Raw genomic sequence first — 19,287 nt, forward strand, 5'->3', positions numbered from 1 at the left:
GTTTTAATCCAAGATGCTCAACTCTTTCTATCCATTTATTAAAATCTGACATTCTTATATCGCGTAATCGTAATCTCTTAACTGTTTTCGCTACCACTAAATTGTGCATATACAGACCTATTTATTTCTGCTGTAGCTATTTTTTTCTTTTTTTATATGCCGCTTTTACCGCTGTGTAATCCTGATCGGCTTGTCATATGTCATATGTGTGCAGGCTTGGATTATTCAAGATATTGTGTCTGTGATCTGTTGGCGACAAATTCGAACAATAAACAGCCAGCACATAATCAGTCCTCTTGTTTAAGAGAATATATTCAAAACAAGTTAACATGTGTGCAAAACTTCTTTGCAATATAGGATATCACAGTTTTATATAATAATAAATAATTCTATTTTTTGTCAAAAGTCAACTAAGGTTAATTTAATTACTTTAAAATCCAAGTGGCAAACGAACTGCTTTTCTACACTCTTATCACAATAGTATCAGTAAAAAATTTACTTATGTTATCTCCTGGGTTACCACAGTTGTATCCTGAACTTCAAATAATTGTCTCCTTTTCGTCAAAGCCCATACAGACAGATTCAATTACTTTACGACACCAGCTGACAAGACAAATTATTTTCCTTATTTTTTAGCAAAGTGTAACACGCGCTATAAAATATCTCACATGATGACTAATCACCCATGCGCCATCTAGCTTCACGACTAACTAATTTTCTGACTTAACTGCACTTTTTCTCTACTTTACTTTGCTTGCGCTCGTTTAGCCGCCTATATTCATATGTTGTTCGCTGACGCCTCGAAATTTCTCTAAACTACACAAGTGATAGTTTAATAATATTGAGCTACGACCACAAAACAAATATCGAAGATTCAAGTAACGCGACGTCATTAAAATAGCTTAGACAAACTGTATTTGTAAACGCAGTATAAGGACTCGTACAGAGTTACGAAACGAAATTGGTAGATTCATCTCCAACATTGCTGTCATAAAATTCAACAATTATGAAATATTAACTCACAAAATAAATTAAATAATAACACCTCCATAAAACAAGTTTGTACATACAACACTGACTGAAATGATTTTGGTGTTATGACCACTTGGACTTCTATTGTGTGACTTATGTTGATTTAGTCTTAATTTTTTAATTTTATCTTGCATGTCTCTGAAGATAGAATGTCAATATACAGTTTTACAGCCGAAATCTTATAAAATATTGAAAAAATTAATCTATCCTGATCAAAAATCAGACGGTCATTAGCAAAATAACTCAAGTTTAATAAATTTGGCATTTTACATTGTTACGTTTCAAAATGCCACTAGTGGTACTTACATTACGTTCAAAATTAAGTAACATTTTTTGAATTGTTAGCTTGTCGATTGAACAAGCCAGATTCATGTTTCAATTCTTTTAATTATTTAACTAGTACAAACTTGATATAAAAGTTGTAACTTCGTATTAACTGTTAACTTGAAAAATAAGTAACAATTAATCCTCCTTTTTTTCCTCAGAACATGTGTAATAATTGCATATGACCTATTAAAGCTCTCAAACCATATGTAGTTTTTCATTACAGTTGACGTACTGAAGTTACCTTGTAGATATTTTAAATCCTGAATTTTACCAACCTTTTGATAGTTTAAAACGATTCATTGAAGCTCTGTTACAGAAAGTTTATAAGTTCATATCACTGTTAGAGAAAGCTTACAGGTTCATATTCACTGTCACAGAAAACTTACAGGTTCATATTCACTGTCACAGAAAACTTACAGGTTCATATCCACTGTCACAGAAAACTTACAGGTTCATATTCACTGTCACAGAAAGGTTACAGGTTCATATTCACTGTCATTTTACTCTCTTTTTTTTCAGATGATGTTTTGAAACGTTGTTATGAAAAGTATGGATGTTTCTCGATCGGAGAGCCCTTCCTTTCTGTTTATCGTCCAATCAACATGTTTCCTTACCCTCCTGATGCCCTCAATGTCCATTTTCTTTTAACGTCTAGAGAAAATCCTAACCACTTTCAGATAATAAACACGGACGACACTTCCAAGTCAGATTTGGATCCTGATAAGCCAATAAAAGTTCTGGTGCATGACTATCTGGAAGATGTTAATCACCCATGGTTGTCGGTTTGTAAAGCTTCTTTAGTTGAGATTATGATAAAATTCCGATTATGAACCAGAAGTAAGACAGATATAATCTTAAACATTGTAAACGTTAGAATCTGTGAGTCTATTTTAATATTTTCCGTGTTGATAAAGTCGAGAAATGAACTTTGGAATTCAATTTCCGTGTATAAAAGCCAATAAGGCTTATTCAAACTTGAGCAACATTAATTCGAAGTGTTTATTTGAATAAAATCTCATCTGTTTTCTGAGTAACAGGTTTTGTTTTTGACTTTTGAAAAACATTCTTAGTAAACTTTGTATAAATTCTGAAAATTATAATAAAAATTAGAATATAACAAAAATCTCTATTTTTTTTCTAAGTTTTGAAATATGTTTTTAAAACTTACAGCAAATGATACAAGAATTGCTTACTCATGACGATTACAACATTATATCTGTGGACTGGTCAAGAGGTTCCACTTCCTCTTACACTCAGACAGTGGCGAATGCTCGCATGGTTGGCGCTATTATAGCAGAATTTTTGAAGAATTTGGAAGTAAGTATGTGTTCTACTAATGTCTGGGATTAGACAAAAGTAATTTTTTTGCAAAATATGAAAGTTTTTCTCGGAATAATAAACTTATTTATCTAATATGTTGTTTATTGTCAAAGTACATTACAGTTATATATAAATTAGGATACCTATGACTTAGGATTAAATTAACGTACGTGTAAATTGTTTATCAAATTACTTTTTGATTAATTATAGCTTTTGGAACATCAAAAGTTTGCATATATCAAGACGATTTCCAAATTAGGTTACTAAGACATTCTCATTTAGATGTTTCTGGTATCCAAACGTCAGTATTGGAAAGTCAGTGTAAAACAAGACGAAAACAAATAAGTAATCCCAAATTGGGAATAACTGCTGTACCCTTTTATTAGAGTAATCAATTTCCAGTATATTAAGTTTAAAGTAGTGAAATAAACAAAATATTATTTTCCTCTAAACGTCGAAAACGAGTATTTTCATTGCAAAACGAAAATATATTCACATAAGAGGTGAACTAAGACTAAAGAAGATATCTTAAAAACAGTTATTTGATATTTTGTTTTAAACTTTAGGTGGCTCCTACAAATATTCACATTATAGGCCACGGCGTAGGAGCCCATATTGCTGGTTATACAGGAGAAAGAGTTCCAGGTTTGGGTAGAATAACGGGTGAGTCAAAGACCTAAAAGTGTTCACACAGAAACTACGACCTCTTAATTATTGTGAGAACTACAAGTTGCTATTCCTTATTTTCTTAAAAATATAAAAACCTAATATTCTTGCCAAACTTTAGTAAAGTAATAACTGAATAATTTTTTAAAGAAACGTTTAATGGGTTTTATCGCAAAATAAAGAAAGGGCTAAAATTTAAAATTTGTCAAGTCTTTCACTCTTAAAATATTTATGGTTATAATAGTTGTGGAAGAAAGATCATGCACCTTTCAAATGTATCTCACATTTTTCCTAGGACTCGATCCCGCTGGACCATACTTTCAAAAAACCGATCCAAAAGTTCACCTTGATCCTTCCGACGCCGAGTTTGTTGATGTTATACACACTAAAGACAAAAAATTCTTTGTGAACGGCAGAGGTGAGAAATCTTAAAAGGAATGTAAATAATATTTTTTATACTACAAGTTTCAAGTTATTTCTCAAGCGTTGTCTATAAGTTTAAAATAAAATAAAAATTGTAATGTTGCATATTAAGGACAAAGATACGCAAACCGCTTCTGTGCACTACCCATCACAGGTATCGAAACCTGGTTTTTAGGAGTATAATTCCACAGACATACTTCTGTGCTTCTAGGGAGTCCCCCGCTAATAAAGCGGTAAGTCTACGGATTTACAACGCTAAAATCAGGAGTTCGATTCCCCGTCGGTGGGCTCAGTAGATAGCCCTATGTGGCTTTGCTGTAAAAACAACGCACACACACACGTTTCTACGGGACAAAAACTTGTAATAACTTTACAAGTTTCAAGTTAATCTTCAGACGTTTTCTAAAAGAAATAAAAATTACAATAAAATTAAAAGATTCAAGTTTTCTAACAGATGGAAATTTCAAAACAAGGATGTTTAATAGCATTACAAGTTTAAAGTTATTTGTCAAGTATTTTTAAAATGTGGAAAAATTAAAACTTAACCGTAGAAAAGGGTAATAAAACTTCAAATTTTAAATGTTTTCTAACAAGGAAGAAATAAAATGAAAAAGAACAATAATATGGAAAGTAATACCAATTTCATATTATATTTCAGATTTTTTTCTTAAGGAAATATTACAAAAATCAGACTGTCATGAAGCTTCCTATACACAAAAAAATTGGCCAGGTGGTTACGGCGTACAATTCTTAATCTGAGGGTCGCGGGTTTGAATCCCGTCCCACCAAACATGCTCGCCCTTTCAGCCGTGGGGGCGTTATAATGTGACCATCAATCCCACTATTCTTTGGTAAAAAGGTAGCCCAAGAGTTGGCAGTGGGTAGTCATGACTAGCTGCCTTCTCTCTTGTCTTACACTACTAAATTAGGGACGGCTAGCGCAGATAGCCCTCTCGTAGCTATGCGCGAAATTTAAAAAGAATTTAGCTGTGTAAGACTAGATGGAAGGCAGCTAGTCATCACCACCCATCGCCAACTCTTCGGCTACTCCTTTACCATCGCATAGTGGGATTGACCATAACTTTATAACACCCCCACGGCTGCAAGGGCGAGCATGTTTGGTGTGACGGGGATTCGAACCAGCGCTCCTCAGATTGCAAGTCGAGTGCCTCCTTAACCATCTGGCCATGCCAGGCGAATACTGAACTAACAATAATGATGACTAGCTGCCTTCCCTCTGGTCTTACACTACTAAATTAGGGACAGCTAGTCCAGATAACCCTCGTGTAGCTTTGCGCGAAATCCATAAACAAGCACACAAAACATATATACATGATTGATTGACTCCCTTCGTTTTTATGGGCGTTTTTACCAAATTTATTACACATGTCTAAATTGCACTTTTTTATCTTTTCTTACTTATGGCGACTCTCTACCTCAAAATAATAATTCATGATAAAAAGTAACATTTTCTCATTTACTGGTATGTTAATATTGCTACATTTGTGAGATTTTCACACATATTCAAATAATCAATTTCACTATTTTCAACCTTTCAACTCAATTAAGTATAGGCATGGCTGTAGAGGAAGTGTTTATAAAGATTGTATGTTTTAAAAAAAAGAACTTTCGGAATATTTTAAGCTCGAATTGTACTTATTTTATCTGTTATTTTTTTATTTTTATTTTTAGAAATCGATCAGGTGGAACCAAGTGGTCATCTGGACTTCTATCCAAACGGGGGCAAGAAGCCAAGTGGTTGTAGCAACACCATTGGTAAGTATTACGTATTACTTGTAAAATAACAGTTACTATGTTTGTACAAACACGGTTACTTCAAAGATTAGTTTGTTATATTTCTTATAATGTTTGTTGTCTTTGATAGAAAACAGAATAATACCCAGGATTTTTTTTTTCTCTTATTCGTTCCGTGTCTAATACAGGTCATTTAGGCAATTGCGAAACCGTTCCTTCTTGGAAGCTTTTCACGGAATCCATTAATACCGATTGTCCGTTCTACGGCTACGTTTGTGACAGTTTCACGAACTTCACGTCCGCCAAGTGTACAGATGGCTGTGGTGATCGCTCTCTCTGTGCATCGTTAGGGTTCAGAGCTAACGATTGGCAGCAGTACAAGAAAGCAGAACCTGTCAAGATGTATTTGTCGACTGACAAGAGTACACCAGCGTGTCGTAAGTTAAAAAAGACATAATCAAAACCTTTACACCAACCTGTCAACAATTATAACTTCACATAGGTGTGTAGTACGCAAAACTAAACCAAAAATATAAGTGCGGTTTTACACCAACATGTCATAAATTAATTTTTTAAACAAACGGAACTTTACACCAGTATATCCGAGATAAAAAAATCTAACATAAAGTAAATCGTACATCTATACAGTACTATGTAAAAGTGTTAGGACCAGAGAATATTTCATGTCGTTACAGAATGTAACTTTCAGCACTATGGTAATGCTTCACTGATTACTGATGACAACTGAATGTGCCAGAGTGAAAATACTTATCATTCTTTAGAATTATTATATACTTGTACCAAGGACATGTCGTAAGGATTCTGCTCGAATGAACATACTGATCAAATTTAGGGTATGAAATCACTGTCATGGTACCCCATGTAGTGCTTTAACTACATAGAAAGAAGCTAGCAAAGAACTATCATATGGTATCGGTATATATTTGGAAAAATTAATTTAATAGCACTCCACAAATAAACGTTGATACAAACAGTGTTGAACACTGTATATTAAGTTTAGTTGTTATGCCACGCCTCATAAAGCGTAGAGAATGGTTAGTAAAGAAGATAGTTCGCGTAGAAGATTTACGTGATGCGTGTGTTTGTGTGTGTTTTTCGTAAAGCAAAGCCACAAAGGGCTATCTGCTCAGCCCACCGAGGGGAATCGAACCCCTGATTTTAGCGTTGGAAATCCGGAGACGTACCGCTGTACTAGCGGCGGGCTTACGTGATGCAAGTTGGACGCTTCGATAAATTGCTGAAAACTTGAAATGCCTCCCAAACACTGTCAAGTACACCCTAGGTCGTGAAACAGGACAGATAGATTTGAAAATAAAAAAAGGAAGCGGCAGAATACCTAAACTCAGTGATACTGATGTTAAGTATCGTCATTTATGCAGCCTTTGGAACAGAAGGAAAATGTCACTGATCTCAAGCATGAGATAAACAACCATGTACCAAATGACAGAAACGTTTTCAGATCTGCAGTATCAAGAATACTCGGGATGAATGGAATATTTGGTCATGTAGCAGTTTAAAAACATTACTTTTGCACTGAACTATTGTAAAGAGAATGACATTTATTAAAAAATATATAAACCAAGCTGTTAGTAATTGGAAAATAGTGTTATGGGCGGATTACTCTAAATTTGAAATATTTGATTCAAAGCGTAGGCTGTAGAACCCACAAAAACAAAGGTAGATGATATTTACCTGAATGCATGACATCTACCATGAAATATGAGAAAGGCAGTGTGACGGTTTTGGGGTGTTTTACTGCTAAAACGACGAGAGATATTTGCAAAATAGATGAAACAATGGACCAGAGCAAGTACCATCAGATACAGATTTGTTGTGGTATACTAAGTAGTTTACGTATTATTGGTAAAGGATTCTACTAGCAAGAAGACAATGACCCTAAGCACTTATCTAACCTATGCAGAAATTATCTAAGATGGAATCTACTGGAGTCATTCAAATCGTGCAATTGCCTCCACTGATCTCCGATCTCAACCAAATTGTGTAAATCTGGTATTTGATAGGTCGAAACTTGACAAATCAAAAGTGACTTCCAAAAAACTTTATGGGAGTATATTAAAGACACTTGGAGTAAAACTTATTACGTATTATAATGTAACTCGGATGAGTCTTCTATTTATTACGTTATGTACATTAGGTATTATGATTTCAAATCGCCGGTTATTTTAATTTTAATTTAAAAGTTCATTAAATGTCATTATGTTTCAAATTTATGATATTTGCCAACAAGATTGATAGACACAATTATTTTTCTTAACACAAATCTATTTTAATATACAAACAACAATACAATTTATAATAATGGTTATTACGAATAATGGTTTATATACAAAAGTTTTACAAACTTACGTAAAGTACAGAGTTTTCTACCTAGTATGGAACTGAATTTTTTTATTGACGGTGCACAGAGAATGAATTAATACTATGTTGATACACGTGTACACTTCTCTTAAAGGGAAAGATAGATAGCTTTATTCTGAGCTGGCCGCATGCAGTTTATAAACTCACTTTTTACCGAGGAAGATATCCAATGTCTTCGAAGAAATACTAACGTCGTAAATTAATTATTTGAAGATGGGTGGTTTATAATGTTCAAAATCTATAAACGTTCCTGATCAACTATCCATAGTTTTCCAATCAATAAGCATTTATCACAGCTATAATTTTCGAGATTTATAGTATACAAACTGTAACAAACCAACAGTATTATTAAATTGTCTCTTCGCATGTTGCAATTTATAAACCTTAAGGCGAGTTTCTAGAAAGTTCAGTTAACCCAATAATACTGGTAGTTACTTATATATACATTGCTGGTTCTTGAGGCTCGAGAACAGTCTACAAATTTAGATAGCAGGTGGTACTTGCGCAATACACATTTAACAATATACATCACACGCATTTCTAAATATATATTAATCTGAGACGATGTGTTTGTGTGTTTTCTTATAGCAAAGCCACATCGGGTTATTTGCTGAGCCCACCGAGGGGGATCGAACACCTGATTTTAGCGTTGTAAATTCGTAGATATACTGCTGTACTAGCGAAGGACTAATCTGAAACGAACTTAGATATTAAAATAAATATATAACAGTAAACTCGTTACAAATCACAAAGGCCATTTTGATTAAATATGTTGCAACCATGCCTGAAAGACTGTTTGCACTGATTAAAGAAAAAAGAAGACACATAAAGTATTAACTGTTTGCTGAACTCATGCACTTCCACTGAGTTTTAATTGTACTAAATACGAAGATTTATAAAACTTTGTTGTTTTACCTGTGATTTACCTTCTACTGCTTTTGAAAGTAATCTGAAATCTACTTTTTGACTTTGCCCTAACACGTTTGTAGAGTATTGTATGTCAGTTCACAGCATCACAAACACCGATAGGTGGGTGTTTTCTTATAGCAAAGCCACATCAGACAGTCTACTGTGTCCACCACAAACATATGACGACCGGTGTATTAAATCTAGCCATGAAGTTTAACACTTTCAAGTGTCTATTTGATAAGACACTGTAGAGCTGTATGTAAGATAAAATTCCAAAGTAATTATTATGCGACATTACACTTTCCATGGACTAAATTTGTCCCAGACATCAAAGCAAGTTTAGATTTGGAATAAATTTGACACAAATATCAGAGAAAATTTTGTTTTACAATGTATCTCAAATATAACACAATATCTTTCTTTTCAGGATATCATTATCACGTGAAAGCCAAGATTGCTGAGCATAAGACGGACGACAAGGAAGACAAAGCAGGTCCATTCCGAGGATTAATGACTCTTCGAATTACAGGTTCAAAAAAGCAGACACAACCATTTCAAACTACGTCAGTGTAAGAATCTAGCTCCATTCCTAGGAATCTATCAAATAATTTGATAATTGATTATAATTTTCCATTCATTTACAACATAATAATATTCTACTTGTGTCATAATACAGTCAGTAAACTCACGTGTTCAGATCTACCGGAGTAATGTTAAACAGTCACTATACACAAAACACATATCGCTTGATGGATATGAATCTCTTTGTCCTTGTATTCTAATTAAATGCAAATGCGGAATGAGTTATTAAGTTTTAAGTTCTTTTAAATCACAACACAGTAACCTAGATTAAATTTAGTGTAAAAACAATGTTAAATCATTGTGCCTAATTCATTATTCTATATTATACAACGAAACAACTGTTTAATTATTACATATTCATGTGTGTATATATATATATATATATGCATACACGCTCTGGAATTAGGTTCCTGTATATGATGGGGGGACTTCCCATTTTGTATTTTCATTTTACCTTCTCTGGGCGTGACGACACATGATGGGGAGGAGAGGATTCTGACGATTGAGGGGTCTAACATGCTAGTCTGGTATTGAATTATTGTTGACATCTGGTTCTGTTGGGTTAGGATCAACTGAGTACGAGTGTTGGACGTTCTCAACGGGTGTTGTGAACATTGTATCTGATGCTGGTGTTTGGGTACAGTGCTCAAGAAACCCTGGCGTTGCTGCAGTATCTTTGTATGGCATTGAAATGCATCCCTTCCTGGAGCTCCATGGTCAATGTCATCAGTGGGCACTGAAATTTATTATCTTTATCATGGATACCCCAATCCATGAAAATAATAAAACTGAAGAAAAACAGAATGGATGACTCTGTTGCACAGTCGCTATTACAATGGGGTTTTACAATTGATTTCTCATTCTTCATTCATTATCTGATAAATCTTTAAAATAAATGTAATAATAGATGACAGATTTTCAGTGCCTCTTACAGAGTCGTTCTTCAACCAAATAATGAGTTTTTTGACGTCCATGGTTAAAATAAATTACGAGTAAATATCTATTCCCATCTCTGTTCCTATCACTTCTTCAAGATGGTCCCCAGATTCACTTCCTTTGGCTCTGGCTTTTGACATCTGTTCTGGACTATCTTCTTCTTTGGTCCCGAGATGATGGACTATTATTCTTCCACGCTCTCAGTCACTGGAATCTATGTCCACTGTCAGAGACCTGCCCACTCGACCCAGAGTAGGGCCCAATGATCTACAGACTTCCTTCTACTAAAAAAAAACGAAGTGGTTGAAACAGAAGAGGGTCTCCATCCAGTTCTTCTCCACCTAAGTAAAATGGCCACTTTGATACAGTGGAACTGTTTTGTTTTCCATTCTAATATGGATGACATTAAGGCTTTCATTGATTCTTATGACAGGTTATATGATGGACGAGTGCATGTAGGGGTGGTGCTGATGTTGATGGGAGGGTCGTTCTGTAGAGTATATCCTCTTGGATTACAATATTTATCTCTTTAATACTGGTTCTTATAGTTATTTTCATGCATCTAGTCAGTCTTTACTGCTACTGATCTGTCTATCTGCTCCCCTTCACTTTACTCTTACTTTTCTTTGGGGTTGACAATGATCCATGGGGTAGTGATCACTTTTATTTTGTGAGAGACTGGTCATGGTTAATGCTATCTAACCCGTATGTCTTGATGAAAGCTGGCCAGGCCAAGTGGGCCTCTTTTACTTCTCTCCTCGAACTTGATCCTGCTGTCATCTGTAAGCCATCAATAGAAGACTGTGTGGAAGCAGTAACTGACGGTATTGTCCAAGCTGCTGCTCAATCTATTCCTAAACCTTCAAGACATTTTCTACTGTTTCCTCATCCATGGTAGAGTTCTGCCTGCTAAATGGCATGGAAGGCTAAAAACGAGCCTAGGGTATCTTTCATAGGTATCCCACACTTTCAAACCACATTGCTTTTCAGTAGGCCCATACCTGTGCTCGGCAGGTAAGACACTAAAGCCAGAAGAAATATTGAATTAAGCTCAGAATTAGCGTCTCTTTTACCTCCAGTTCTAATATCATATGGAGAAGATTCGGAAGATTAGTAGTCAAAATACTTAACTCCACTTTTAAACTTGCTTTCCAATGGCCAGGAAGTTACCGATGTCAAGAGCTTCACCGATACTTTTGGCGAAAGCTTTACTCATGCATCTAGCACTACTGTTTCTTCCATCACCTTCTTGGCCATAAAATCTCGGACAGAGTGATTGCATCTTTATTTTTGGACCAATAGTCCCTATGAATATAAACGCCTCTTTATACTGGTGGAACTTAAGCTTGCTCTTCATCGGTTTGGCAGTATTACCGTAGGAACTGATGATATGTACTACAAGATGCTGCGTCATCTCTCTCCTGCCTCTGTTACTATTCTTCGGATTGTTTTTAACTAGATCTAGGATGAACTTTTTCCTGGTGCTTGGTGCTTGGCTATTGTTTTCTCATTATCTAATCCTGGAAAGGATACCAAAATTACTTCTAACTATTATTTAATTGCTTTGAGGAGCTGTATCCGTAAGGTCTTAGAGAAAATGGTGAATGCTCATCTTATGTGGTTCATTGAATCAAACAACCTTCTCTTATCCATCCAATGTGTGTTCCAACGACAGTGCTCCATTGTGAACCACCTGATTCAACTTGAAACGTCAATCAGAGAAGCATTTCTCAAGCAACAACATCTTGTTTCTGTATTCTTTGACTGTGAGAAAGCTCAGAGTACTACAAAAGTACGGCATTTTACGAGACTTCCATTCATATAGTTTGTGTAGCAATTTACCCACTTTTGTATAGAACTTTTTAATGGCCTGGTGATTCCAAGTCCGAATGGACTCGACGCTTTCTCACTCTTTTTAACAGAAACGTGAAAGTCCCTCAGAGCTCTGTTTTGAGTGTCGCACTTTTCAGTGTGAAGATTAATGCTATCACTGCACAACTTCTTTCTGCTGTTGCAAACAGGCTCTATGTCGACGACTTTCACGTCTTATATCAGTCGTCGAGCATGAGGTTTATTCAGCAGAAGCTTTATACAGCCCTCAATCATTTGTTGAAGTGGACCAAAGAAAATGGTTTTACCTTTTCTTTCTTTAAAACCGTTTGAATGCACTTTGTCACCAATAAGGTATTCATTTTAATCCTCAGTGCTTTCTCCCCTTCACCTCCATCATTTGCAACTTTCTTTACAGTATTCTTTAAAACTGTGATCCTTACCACAGAATCCAACTTGGGGTTGTGTTTTCCTTCATCAGAATAGATGGTTTGCCATTCTTTCTTTTGGCTTTTGTGTCCAGCCACAGACAGTTGAACTTGGTGTGTCCTTAGATGACGTTGCTGTCTTCACTAGTCAGCCCATCTCACGATGGTTTATTACCATCCCCATCTGTAATCATTATTTGAGTCATCTGTGAAAGGCAGATACTTCAGATTGGAAGTATCGCCTTCTATTTGCCAAATATCTTTCGAAACATTTTTTCTATTTCAGTTTATACGGATGGTTCGAAATCAGATGACTGTGTGTGCTCTGCCATGATCTGTTCTGATTTATTGGTTGCTCAAAGGATCTATCTACAGAATCTGTACTCACTGCCGAGTTGTATACCAGTTCTCTTGCCTTTGATCACGTATAAGCTATGTAATTGTACTATTTATACCGATTCTTTTAACTCTCCACTTCCCTGGAATCGCTTCACTTTATTTCTCGTCGATATTCAAAACTGACCGGCCCATATTTTATCTTCCGTTTCTATCCAAATTTTCTAGATGCCAGGCCACGTCAGTATTCGCGGGAGTGAGCTTGTTGACAGTGCAGCAAAGTTCGTCTGCTCTGGTGCTGTCACATCACGGCCGTGTGTGTCCCATACATGGACCATAGTCCTGTGTTCAACACTCGGCTCCGCGCCAGTTGACAGTCGACTTGGAATGAGCAACGTGCTAACAAATTCTCCCAAATGAAAGCTTCAGTTGCTCTTTGGCTGTTGTTTTTTCCATAAAGATCGGAAGTTGTCCTGACTAGGTTACACATTGGTCACAGTTTTTTAAACTCATCGTTTTCTTTTATTTGCGACTGATGCAACAATGTGTGGTCTTTGGGACACTCAAGTTACAATATCCCACAACAATGTGTGGTCTTTGGGACACTCAATGTGTGGTCTTTGGGTTACAATATCCCACTTTTACTGTGGTGCCGTCGTTACGACTTTAAACGATGGCACTATTTTAAACATGTTTTTACTATGGGTAAAAACTTGCGTTTTTAACACTCCTACGAAAAGTGGGGCCTAATAGGCCCCAGAGCAACTTGAAAGGTTATTAATATTAGGCTAATAATTTTGTATTTAAATGAAATTGCCATTTAAATCCATTAGTGAATGGATTAACGAGATTCCCACTGTCCCTATCTACTATCTAGCGAAACCACAGCCAGGGGAACGGGCTTGGAGAAATCAGGACTAGAAACGTCTTTTCGTAGGAGTGTTAAACTTTCAAGGGCCATTGGTCTTTCTAATTCTATTTAATCTTCTTACCAGCTTTTTGAAGTTTCTTTAGTTTTACGTTTTTTTATATTTTATAACGATTTTACTTTTACGATTTTTTTTACCGGTTGTGTTACAAATTTCTTTCGTCATCTATTTTCTTTTCAATTTTATCTTCGATGAAGAAGGACTCAACAAATCCATAAGTATTATAACGTATATCGTTTCTTTCTGGTGAAATGACAGCTGTTTCCTGGATCAATACATATAATGCGTTCCCAGTACCTTCTTTTTCTCTACGCAACTTACTTAACTGAAGGAATTTGTTGCTTGGAGCGACTTTTTCTTATGTCTTAATTACGTATAAAATTTAAATGCTGGAATGTTTTTTTAGATAAAGTATTTCTCATTCTTTTCTGACAGAATTAGCATAAAAACAAACAAGACGTGTTTTCTTAAATGTAATTATTGTTGTTGTTTTTCTTGTGTCTCTACGGAAATGCAAAATCTAAAGTGTTTTATTTGACATGGGTGTGTCTTAAAGATACATTAAAAAGGAAAACAAATGTTGACGTGTAAAGTTCAATACAAAGTAATACAGCAGACGAGCGATGTATTACAATTGACTTTTTTTTTTTCTGTATCCTCACAGTGCCAGTACACAGACATGAAAATGTTAGTGTTGTTAATGAAATATATTACACAGAAATAAACATGTTTGTGTTGGTAATCAAATGTTTTTCTTTCTTCTCTCATAACAGATTTATTATACTGAAATAATAATGTCAGACTAATTTATATGTTCGTTTATCCAGACAGCGTAAGTACACAGAAACACGCGTATTGGGCGACTTTATTGCATATGATTTTTTCTTATATTTAGGCAGAATCAGTACAGACATAGTCAAATGCTTACGTAGTACATTATACAAGGTTTTGTGGTATTGTACTGTGTAAAGGTAGGTAAACAAAAATGCACAAATTGTCTGCTTCCTGATTAAATATGACGTGATTTTGTGGGTTTTCTGTACCTTGAAAAATTAATCACACGCACACACAAACATAAATGGAGGGCTGGCATATCATATGAGTTTTTTTTTTTTCTTTTGTATTCACGCAGTCAGTAAACAGAAGTACAATGTTGGACTGCTTTATCAGATATGTTTTGTGTCTAAAAGAGTACACTAAAATACAGATGTTAAACTGTTTTTAAATATATTCATTTTCGCATCGTGACAAACTCAAACGAAAATACAAATATTACAAATGGTTTCTTAAATAGGACTTTTCGTTGTGCTTTGACAGAATTATAAATGGTGATCTGGAACATAATATATTATATCTTTCTGGCGTCTTTACAGAGTCAATAATCAAAGATATAGATATTGGACTGATTTATCCGAAAAGACTTGTTACTTAATAAAAATTGCTAATCAAAAGCACAAACGTTGGCTGATTTTTCAGATGAAATTGATGTATTGTGTTTTGACACATTTAAAACACAGTATTACAAAGGGTTGCATAATTCATCAGATTTTTACCCTCTTGTCTTGAGATATTTAATATAACTAAGCCCAATTAGCGCAGTGGTATTTCTACATACTTATACCTCTAAAAACCAGGTTTCAATACCAGTGGTAAGCAGAACCCAGACAACCCTTTGTGTAACTTTGTGCTTCATAACAAACAATAGTCTTGTGTTTTGACACATTCAGTACATAAAAATATGTTCAGACAAGTTTATCACATGCGACAGTTTCTTCCATTATAATAACCAAATATAATTTTTACACTCATTTTTTTCGTATAATTTCTTTATCCTCCTTGTATATTGACAGATTTATATAGAACAAAAATATAAGTATTGAATTTATTTGGCATATTTCCTTTTCTCATTAAGTCTTTACATATTAAATAAAAGGAAGTATAAATGTTCAACTAGTTTATCAGAAATGACTTTTTTCATTAAGTTCTTACATATTAAATACGAAGAAGTATAAATGTTGAACTGGTTTAGCAGGTATAACTCTTTATCACTCAGGTTTTGTACAATTAATTATAAATGTCGTCGTGACTTTGCAGAATTAATACATGAGAAAAAGAAATATTTTACTGGTTAATTCAAAATGATGTTTTTATCATATTTTCCCGATGGCCATACCCAGCTATAGAAATGTTTATAAAACTAGTCATTTGCTGTTAAACATAAATTAATTTAATTAAAGATTTATTAATTAAATTGTTTTTGGTTAATTAATTTGAATGCCTTAATGTTTTTTATTTTATTTAATTCTAGCAGTTTTTTCTTGTTTCTCTTTTATATTTTATATTCAAGTATTAAGAAAATTAATTGTTACAAAATTACTCCTTTCATTAGACCTGTGTTGTTCTCGCCTGAGAAAGAGGTTGAGTTTTTGCTTAGTTCAACTGACCTTGGAAGTATTAACCGTATTGATGCTGAATGGAAACCTGTGAATACGCCTTTTGGCAATTTCCACCACAATAGGCAAGGCAGCTTCGCTCCTTTCAATGTCAAACTCTCAGCACTTCCTGTAGAAAGGTTTGAAGTAAATAACTTGGAAAGTGGAATCAGGTAAACATTTTATTTAATTACGCGAATTTCCTGAAAAATAAGCGCAAGAAGGAATTCTTAGGTTTAGAGAGAAGTCGAACATTAATTGAGTCTTTAAATCAATATTGGTTATGTAGATTTGAAAACAAAATACGTGGTGTGATAGTATTTAACTTTAGGTAAAGAGCAAACATGAAGTTAAAATGCAGTATATTTTAGTTATGTGGATTAAAAAGGGAGCAACTATTATTTATATTACATAAACATATAAATGTATTTAATTAGCTTCAAGGAAAATGAAAAAAATATTTAAAATAATCTTAATGGATAACTTGGGCTTATAATGGTAGTAATAGTTAACTTTAGGTGTAAAGTGGTAATAATAACTAACTTTAAGCGTATAATGGTAATAACTTGCTTTTATCATTGACTGAAGTTTAGCTTTGACAGTTAAGCTATTTATCATTGTATAACTAGCGATGATAGTTTAATTATTATCGAGTACCTAATGGTCAGATTTTACTGTATTTATTGAAATCTTATTTCATTGGCTCAACTTTTCTGTTGTAGTATAGTGTTGACGGTTTAGTTTTTTATATTTTATTCTAACTATCCGTGACTAGTGTTGTCAGTTCTGTCTTTCAGTATTTATTGCTGACAGTTCAGTCTGTTTATCAGTGTTTGGAGATAAAGTAAGATAAGTAACCCACTACGTTTACGTTTTCAAAAAAAAAGATTTTTTTTCGTTAAAAGTGTCGATAAATTTTGGTGTCATGAAATGACACATGAAATGCTCACATGTCGGTGTGAACCTCTGACAAACAAACATACTAATTCTTTAATTTTGTCACATTTCTTTTAGGACAAAATTTTGCTCACCTGGAGAACCAGATCTTTATCCAAATGAAGTGAAACCTTTCTTTAAGAGCGAGGAGTGTGTATAATTCGGAAAATAATTAAATGAAATATACAAACAAAATTGTTGCTCCTTAAAAACAAAGACTGAAATTATTGATAGTAGTTGCAAAACAAATTAGTGCCTCTATTCTGTGAATTATTTGTATTATCTTCTGTGAATTATTTGTATTATCTTCTGTAATTATTTGTAATATTTTCTATAATTATTTGTATTATTACGTTATTTTTTCTCCTCAGGTTGGTAATAAAGTAGCTACATTTCTTATCGTTTACCTAAAATTGCTTATACTTTCAATTTTAAGATTTTGATGCAGTATAGAATTACTGTATTTGTACGATTTAACTGCTTTACTATTTTTACACCTCTCTGTGATATGTAACTTTCGTAAGCAACTTTTCTTAATGAACATTTACAAAACATTTCACATTAGACTGATCGTATCTTCGCCCCTGTTTTCTATGCTTTCAATAATAGAATTACCTTGGTGATAACAGCACTCTTTTATTATGTAATAAGTCAGTTTGCACACTGGATTTATTTTTGTTATGTAAACATTCTCTCGCACATTTTCTTGATGTCATCTAAAATAAACATACATGTTCAATTGGTACTGGAGTGTTCTTTTCTTGCTGGTACATAAAAACAACATGTTCTTACATTTATAACTTGTATTTGTAATTATAATACTAAAAACATTACACGTTTAAAATAGTGTTGGATTGATGCTGTTGTTTTTACATAACCTTTGCTATGCACACATTGCTGTTTTAATTTCGTACTTTGATTTTTATATACCCTTCCATATACATACATTGTAGTATTAAATTTAAATTTTCATACAACCCACTTTCCTACACATATAGTAGTGTTACACTCCTATCTTTATTCTTTATTAACACGTACACATTTCAGGCACTTTTTATTTAATAAATAAGCATTAAAAATACCATATTTTAATAATATTTATTCTATGTTTTTCATCAAACATTCGTTACCACAACCCACTTTTTTAACTATTTTACTTACCCTATTGTGATGTTAATGTTACTACCGTTGTTTCATTGTTACTTAACATAAATTATAGTTCAAATTATTATTTATTTACTAAATTATCATTAAATACAACACTAATGAACTAACAGTTTTCTCTTAATCTGTATAAAAAATAGAGTGTGTTTCTGATATTTATTAATGTTACCTTCATTAAACATAACGCTTTTGTACTGATTCTATTTTTACTTTATTTTTATTACGACTATGTGTGATAATTGCACTTCTTTCTTTTAATTATTAAACACGTGCTATTATATTGTCACTATTTTTATATAAGTATTAGGTTAATATTGTTATAATGATGATGTATTATTTAGATTGTTGTGATATTTATTTTCTCAGTAAACTGATCTGTAAAATTTTCAAAATTACATTATTATTGGAACATTGTTATTGTGGATCTGAGATATTAACATTATCTTTTCAATATAAACGTTCATTCTTACGTATTCTTTGTTACCTAATGTTTTCGTCATACATAAATATGTAGAAAGTTTTAAACTTTAGGAAAATGTATCTTACAAAATACTTAAATATTTTTACGATTCATTAAAAAACCAAGCCAATTATAAACTTAAAACATTTTCCTAATTTTCAAAAAACATTATTCAAAACAAAAACTGGAGCAGAGAAAACTGGTGATTAAAATATTCATAACCTAAATCAATCTTGTACCTCCTCAAAGGTTTACTGCAAATTATCATAAATATGCCATCGACATAACCTGCAGTTGAATATGTGACTTTGTTTTATGAAGTTTAGCTCTATATGAAGGGTTAACGTATTTTGAGTTTACTAACTTCAATGTACAAATTTTTAATTTTTTTCTAAATTGCCATTTTCTTAAAGTTTGAAAAA

At 33.5% G+C, this 19,287-nt stretch overlaps 1 protein-coding gene across 1 annotated transcript; it reads left to right on the forward strand.

Moving 5' to 3' along the window:
- Window positions 1-1,853: 1,853 nt before the first annotated feature.
- Window positions 1,854-17,964, forward strand: LOC143249887 (inactive pancreatic lipase-related protein 1-like). Its single transcript, XM_076500479.1, has 9 exons — window positions 1,854-2,141; window positions 2,530-2,676; window positions 3,246-3,342; window positions 3,641-3,763; window positions 5,461-5,544; window positions 5,712-5,960; window positions 9,260-9,401; window positions 16,263-16,478; window positions 17,320-17,964. The coding sequence occupies exons 1-9, from the start codon at window positions 1,962-1,964 to the stop codon at window positions 17,399-17,401; spliced, it is 1,320 nt and encodes a 439-aa protein (XP_076356594.1). The 5' UTR covers window positions 1,854-1,961; the 3' UTR covers window positions 17,402-17,964.
- Window positions 17,965-19,287: the final 1,323 nt, after the last annotated feature.

The sequence above is a fragment of the Tachypleus tridentatus genome, chromosome 4 (assembly GCF_004210375.1).
Source record: "Tachypleus tridentatus isolate NWPU-2018 chromosome 4, ASM421037v1, whole genome shotgun sequence".
Classification (NCBI taxonomy): Eukaryota; Metazoa; Arthropoda; class Merostomata; order Xiphosura; family Limulidae; genus Tachypleus; species Tachypleus tridentatus.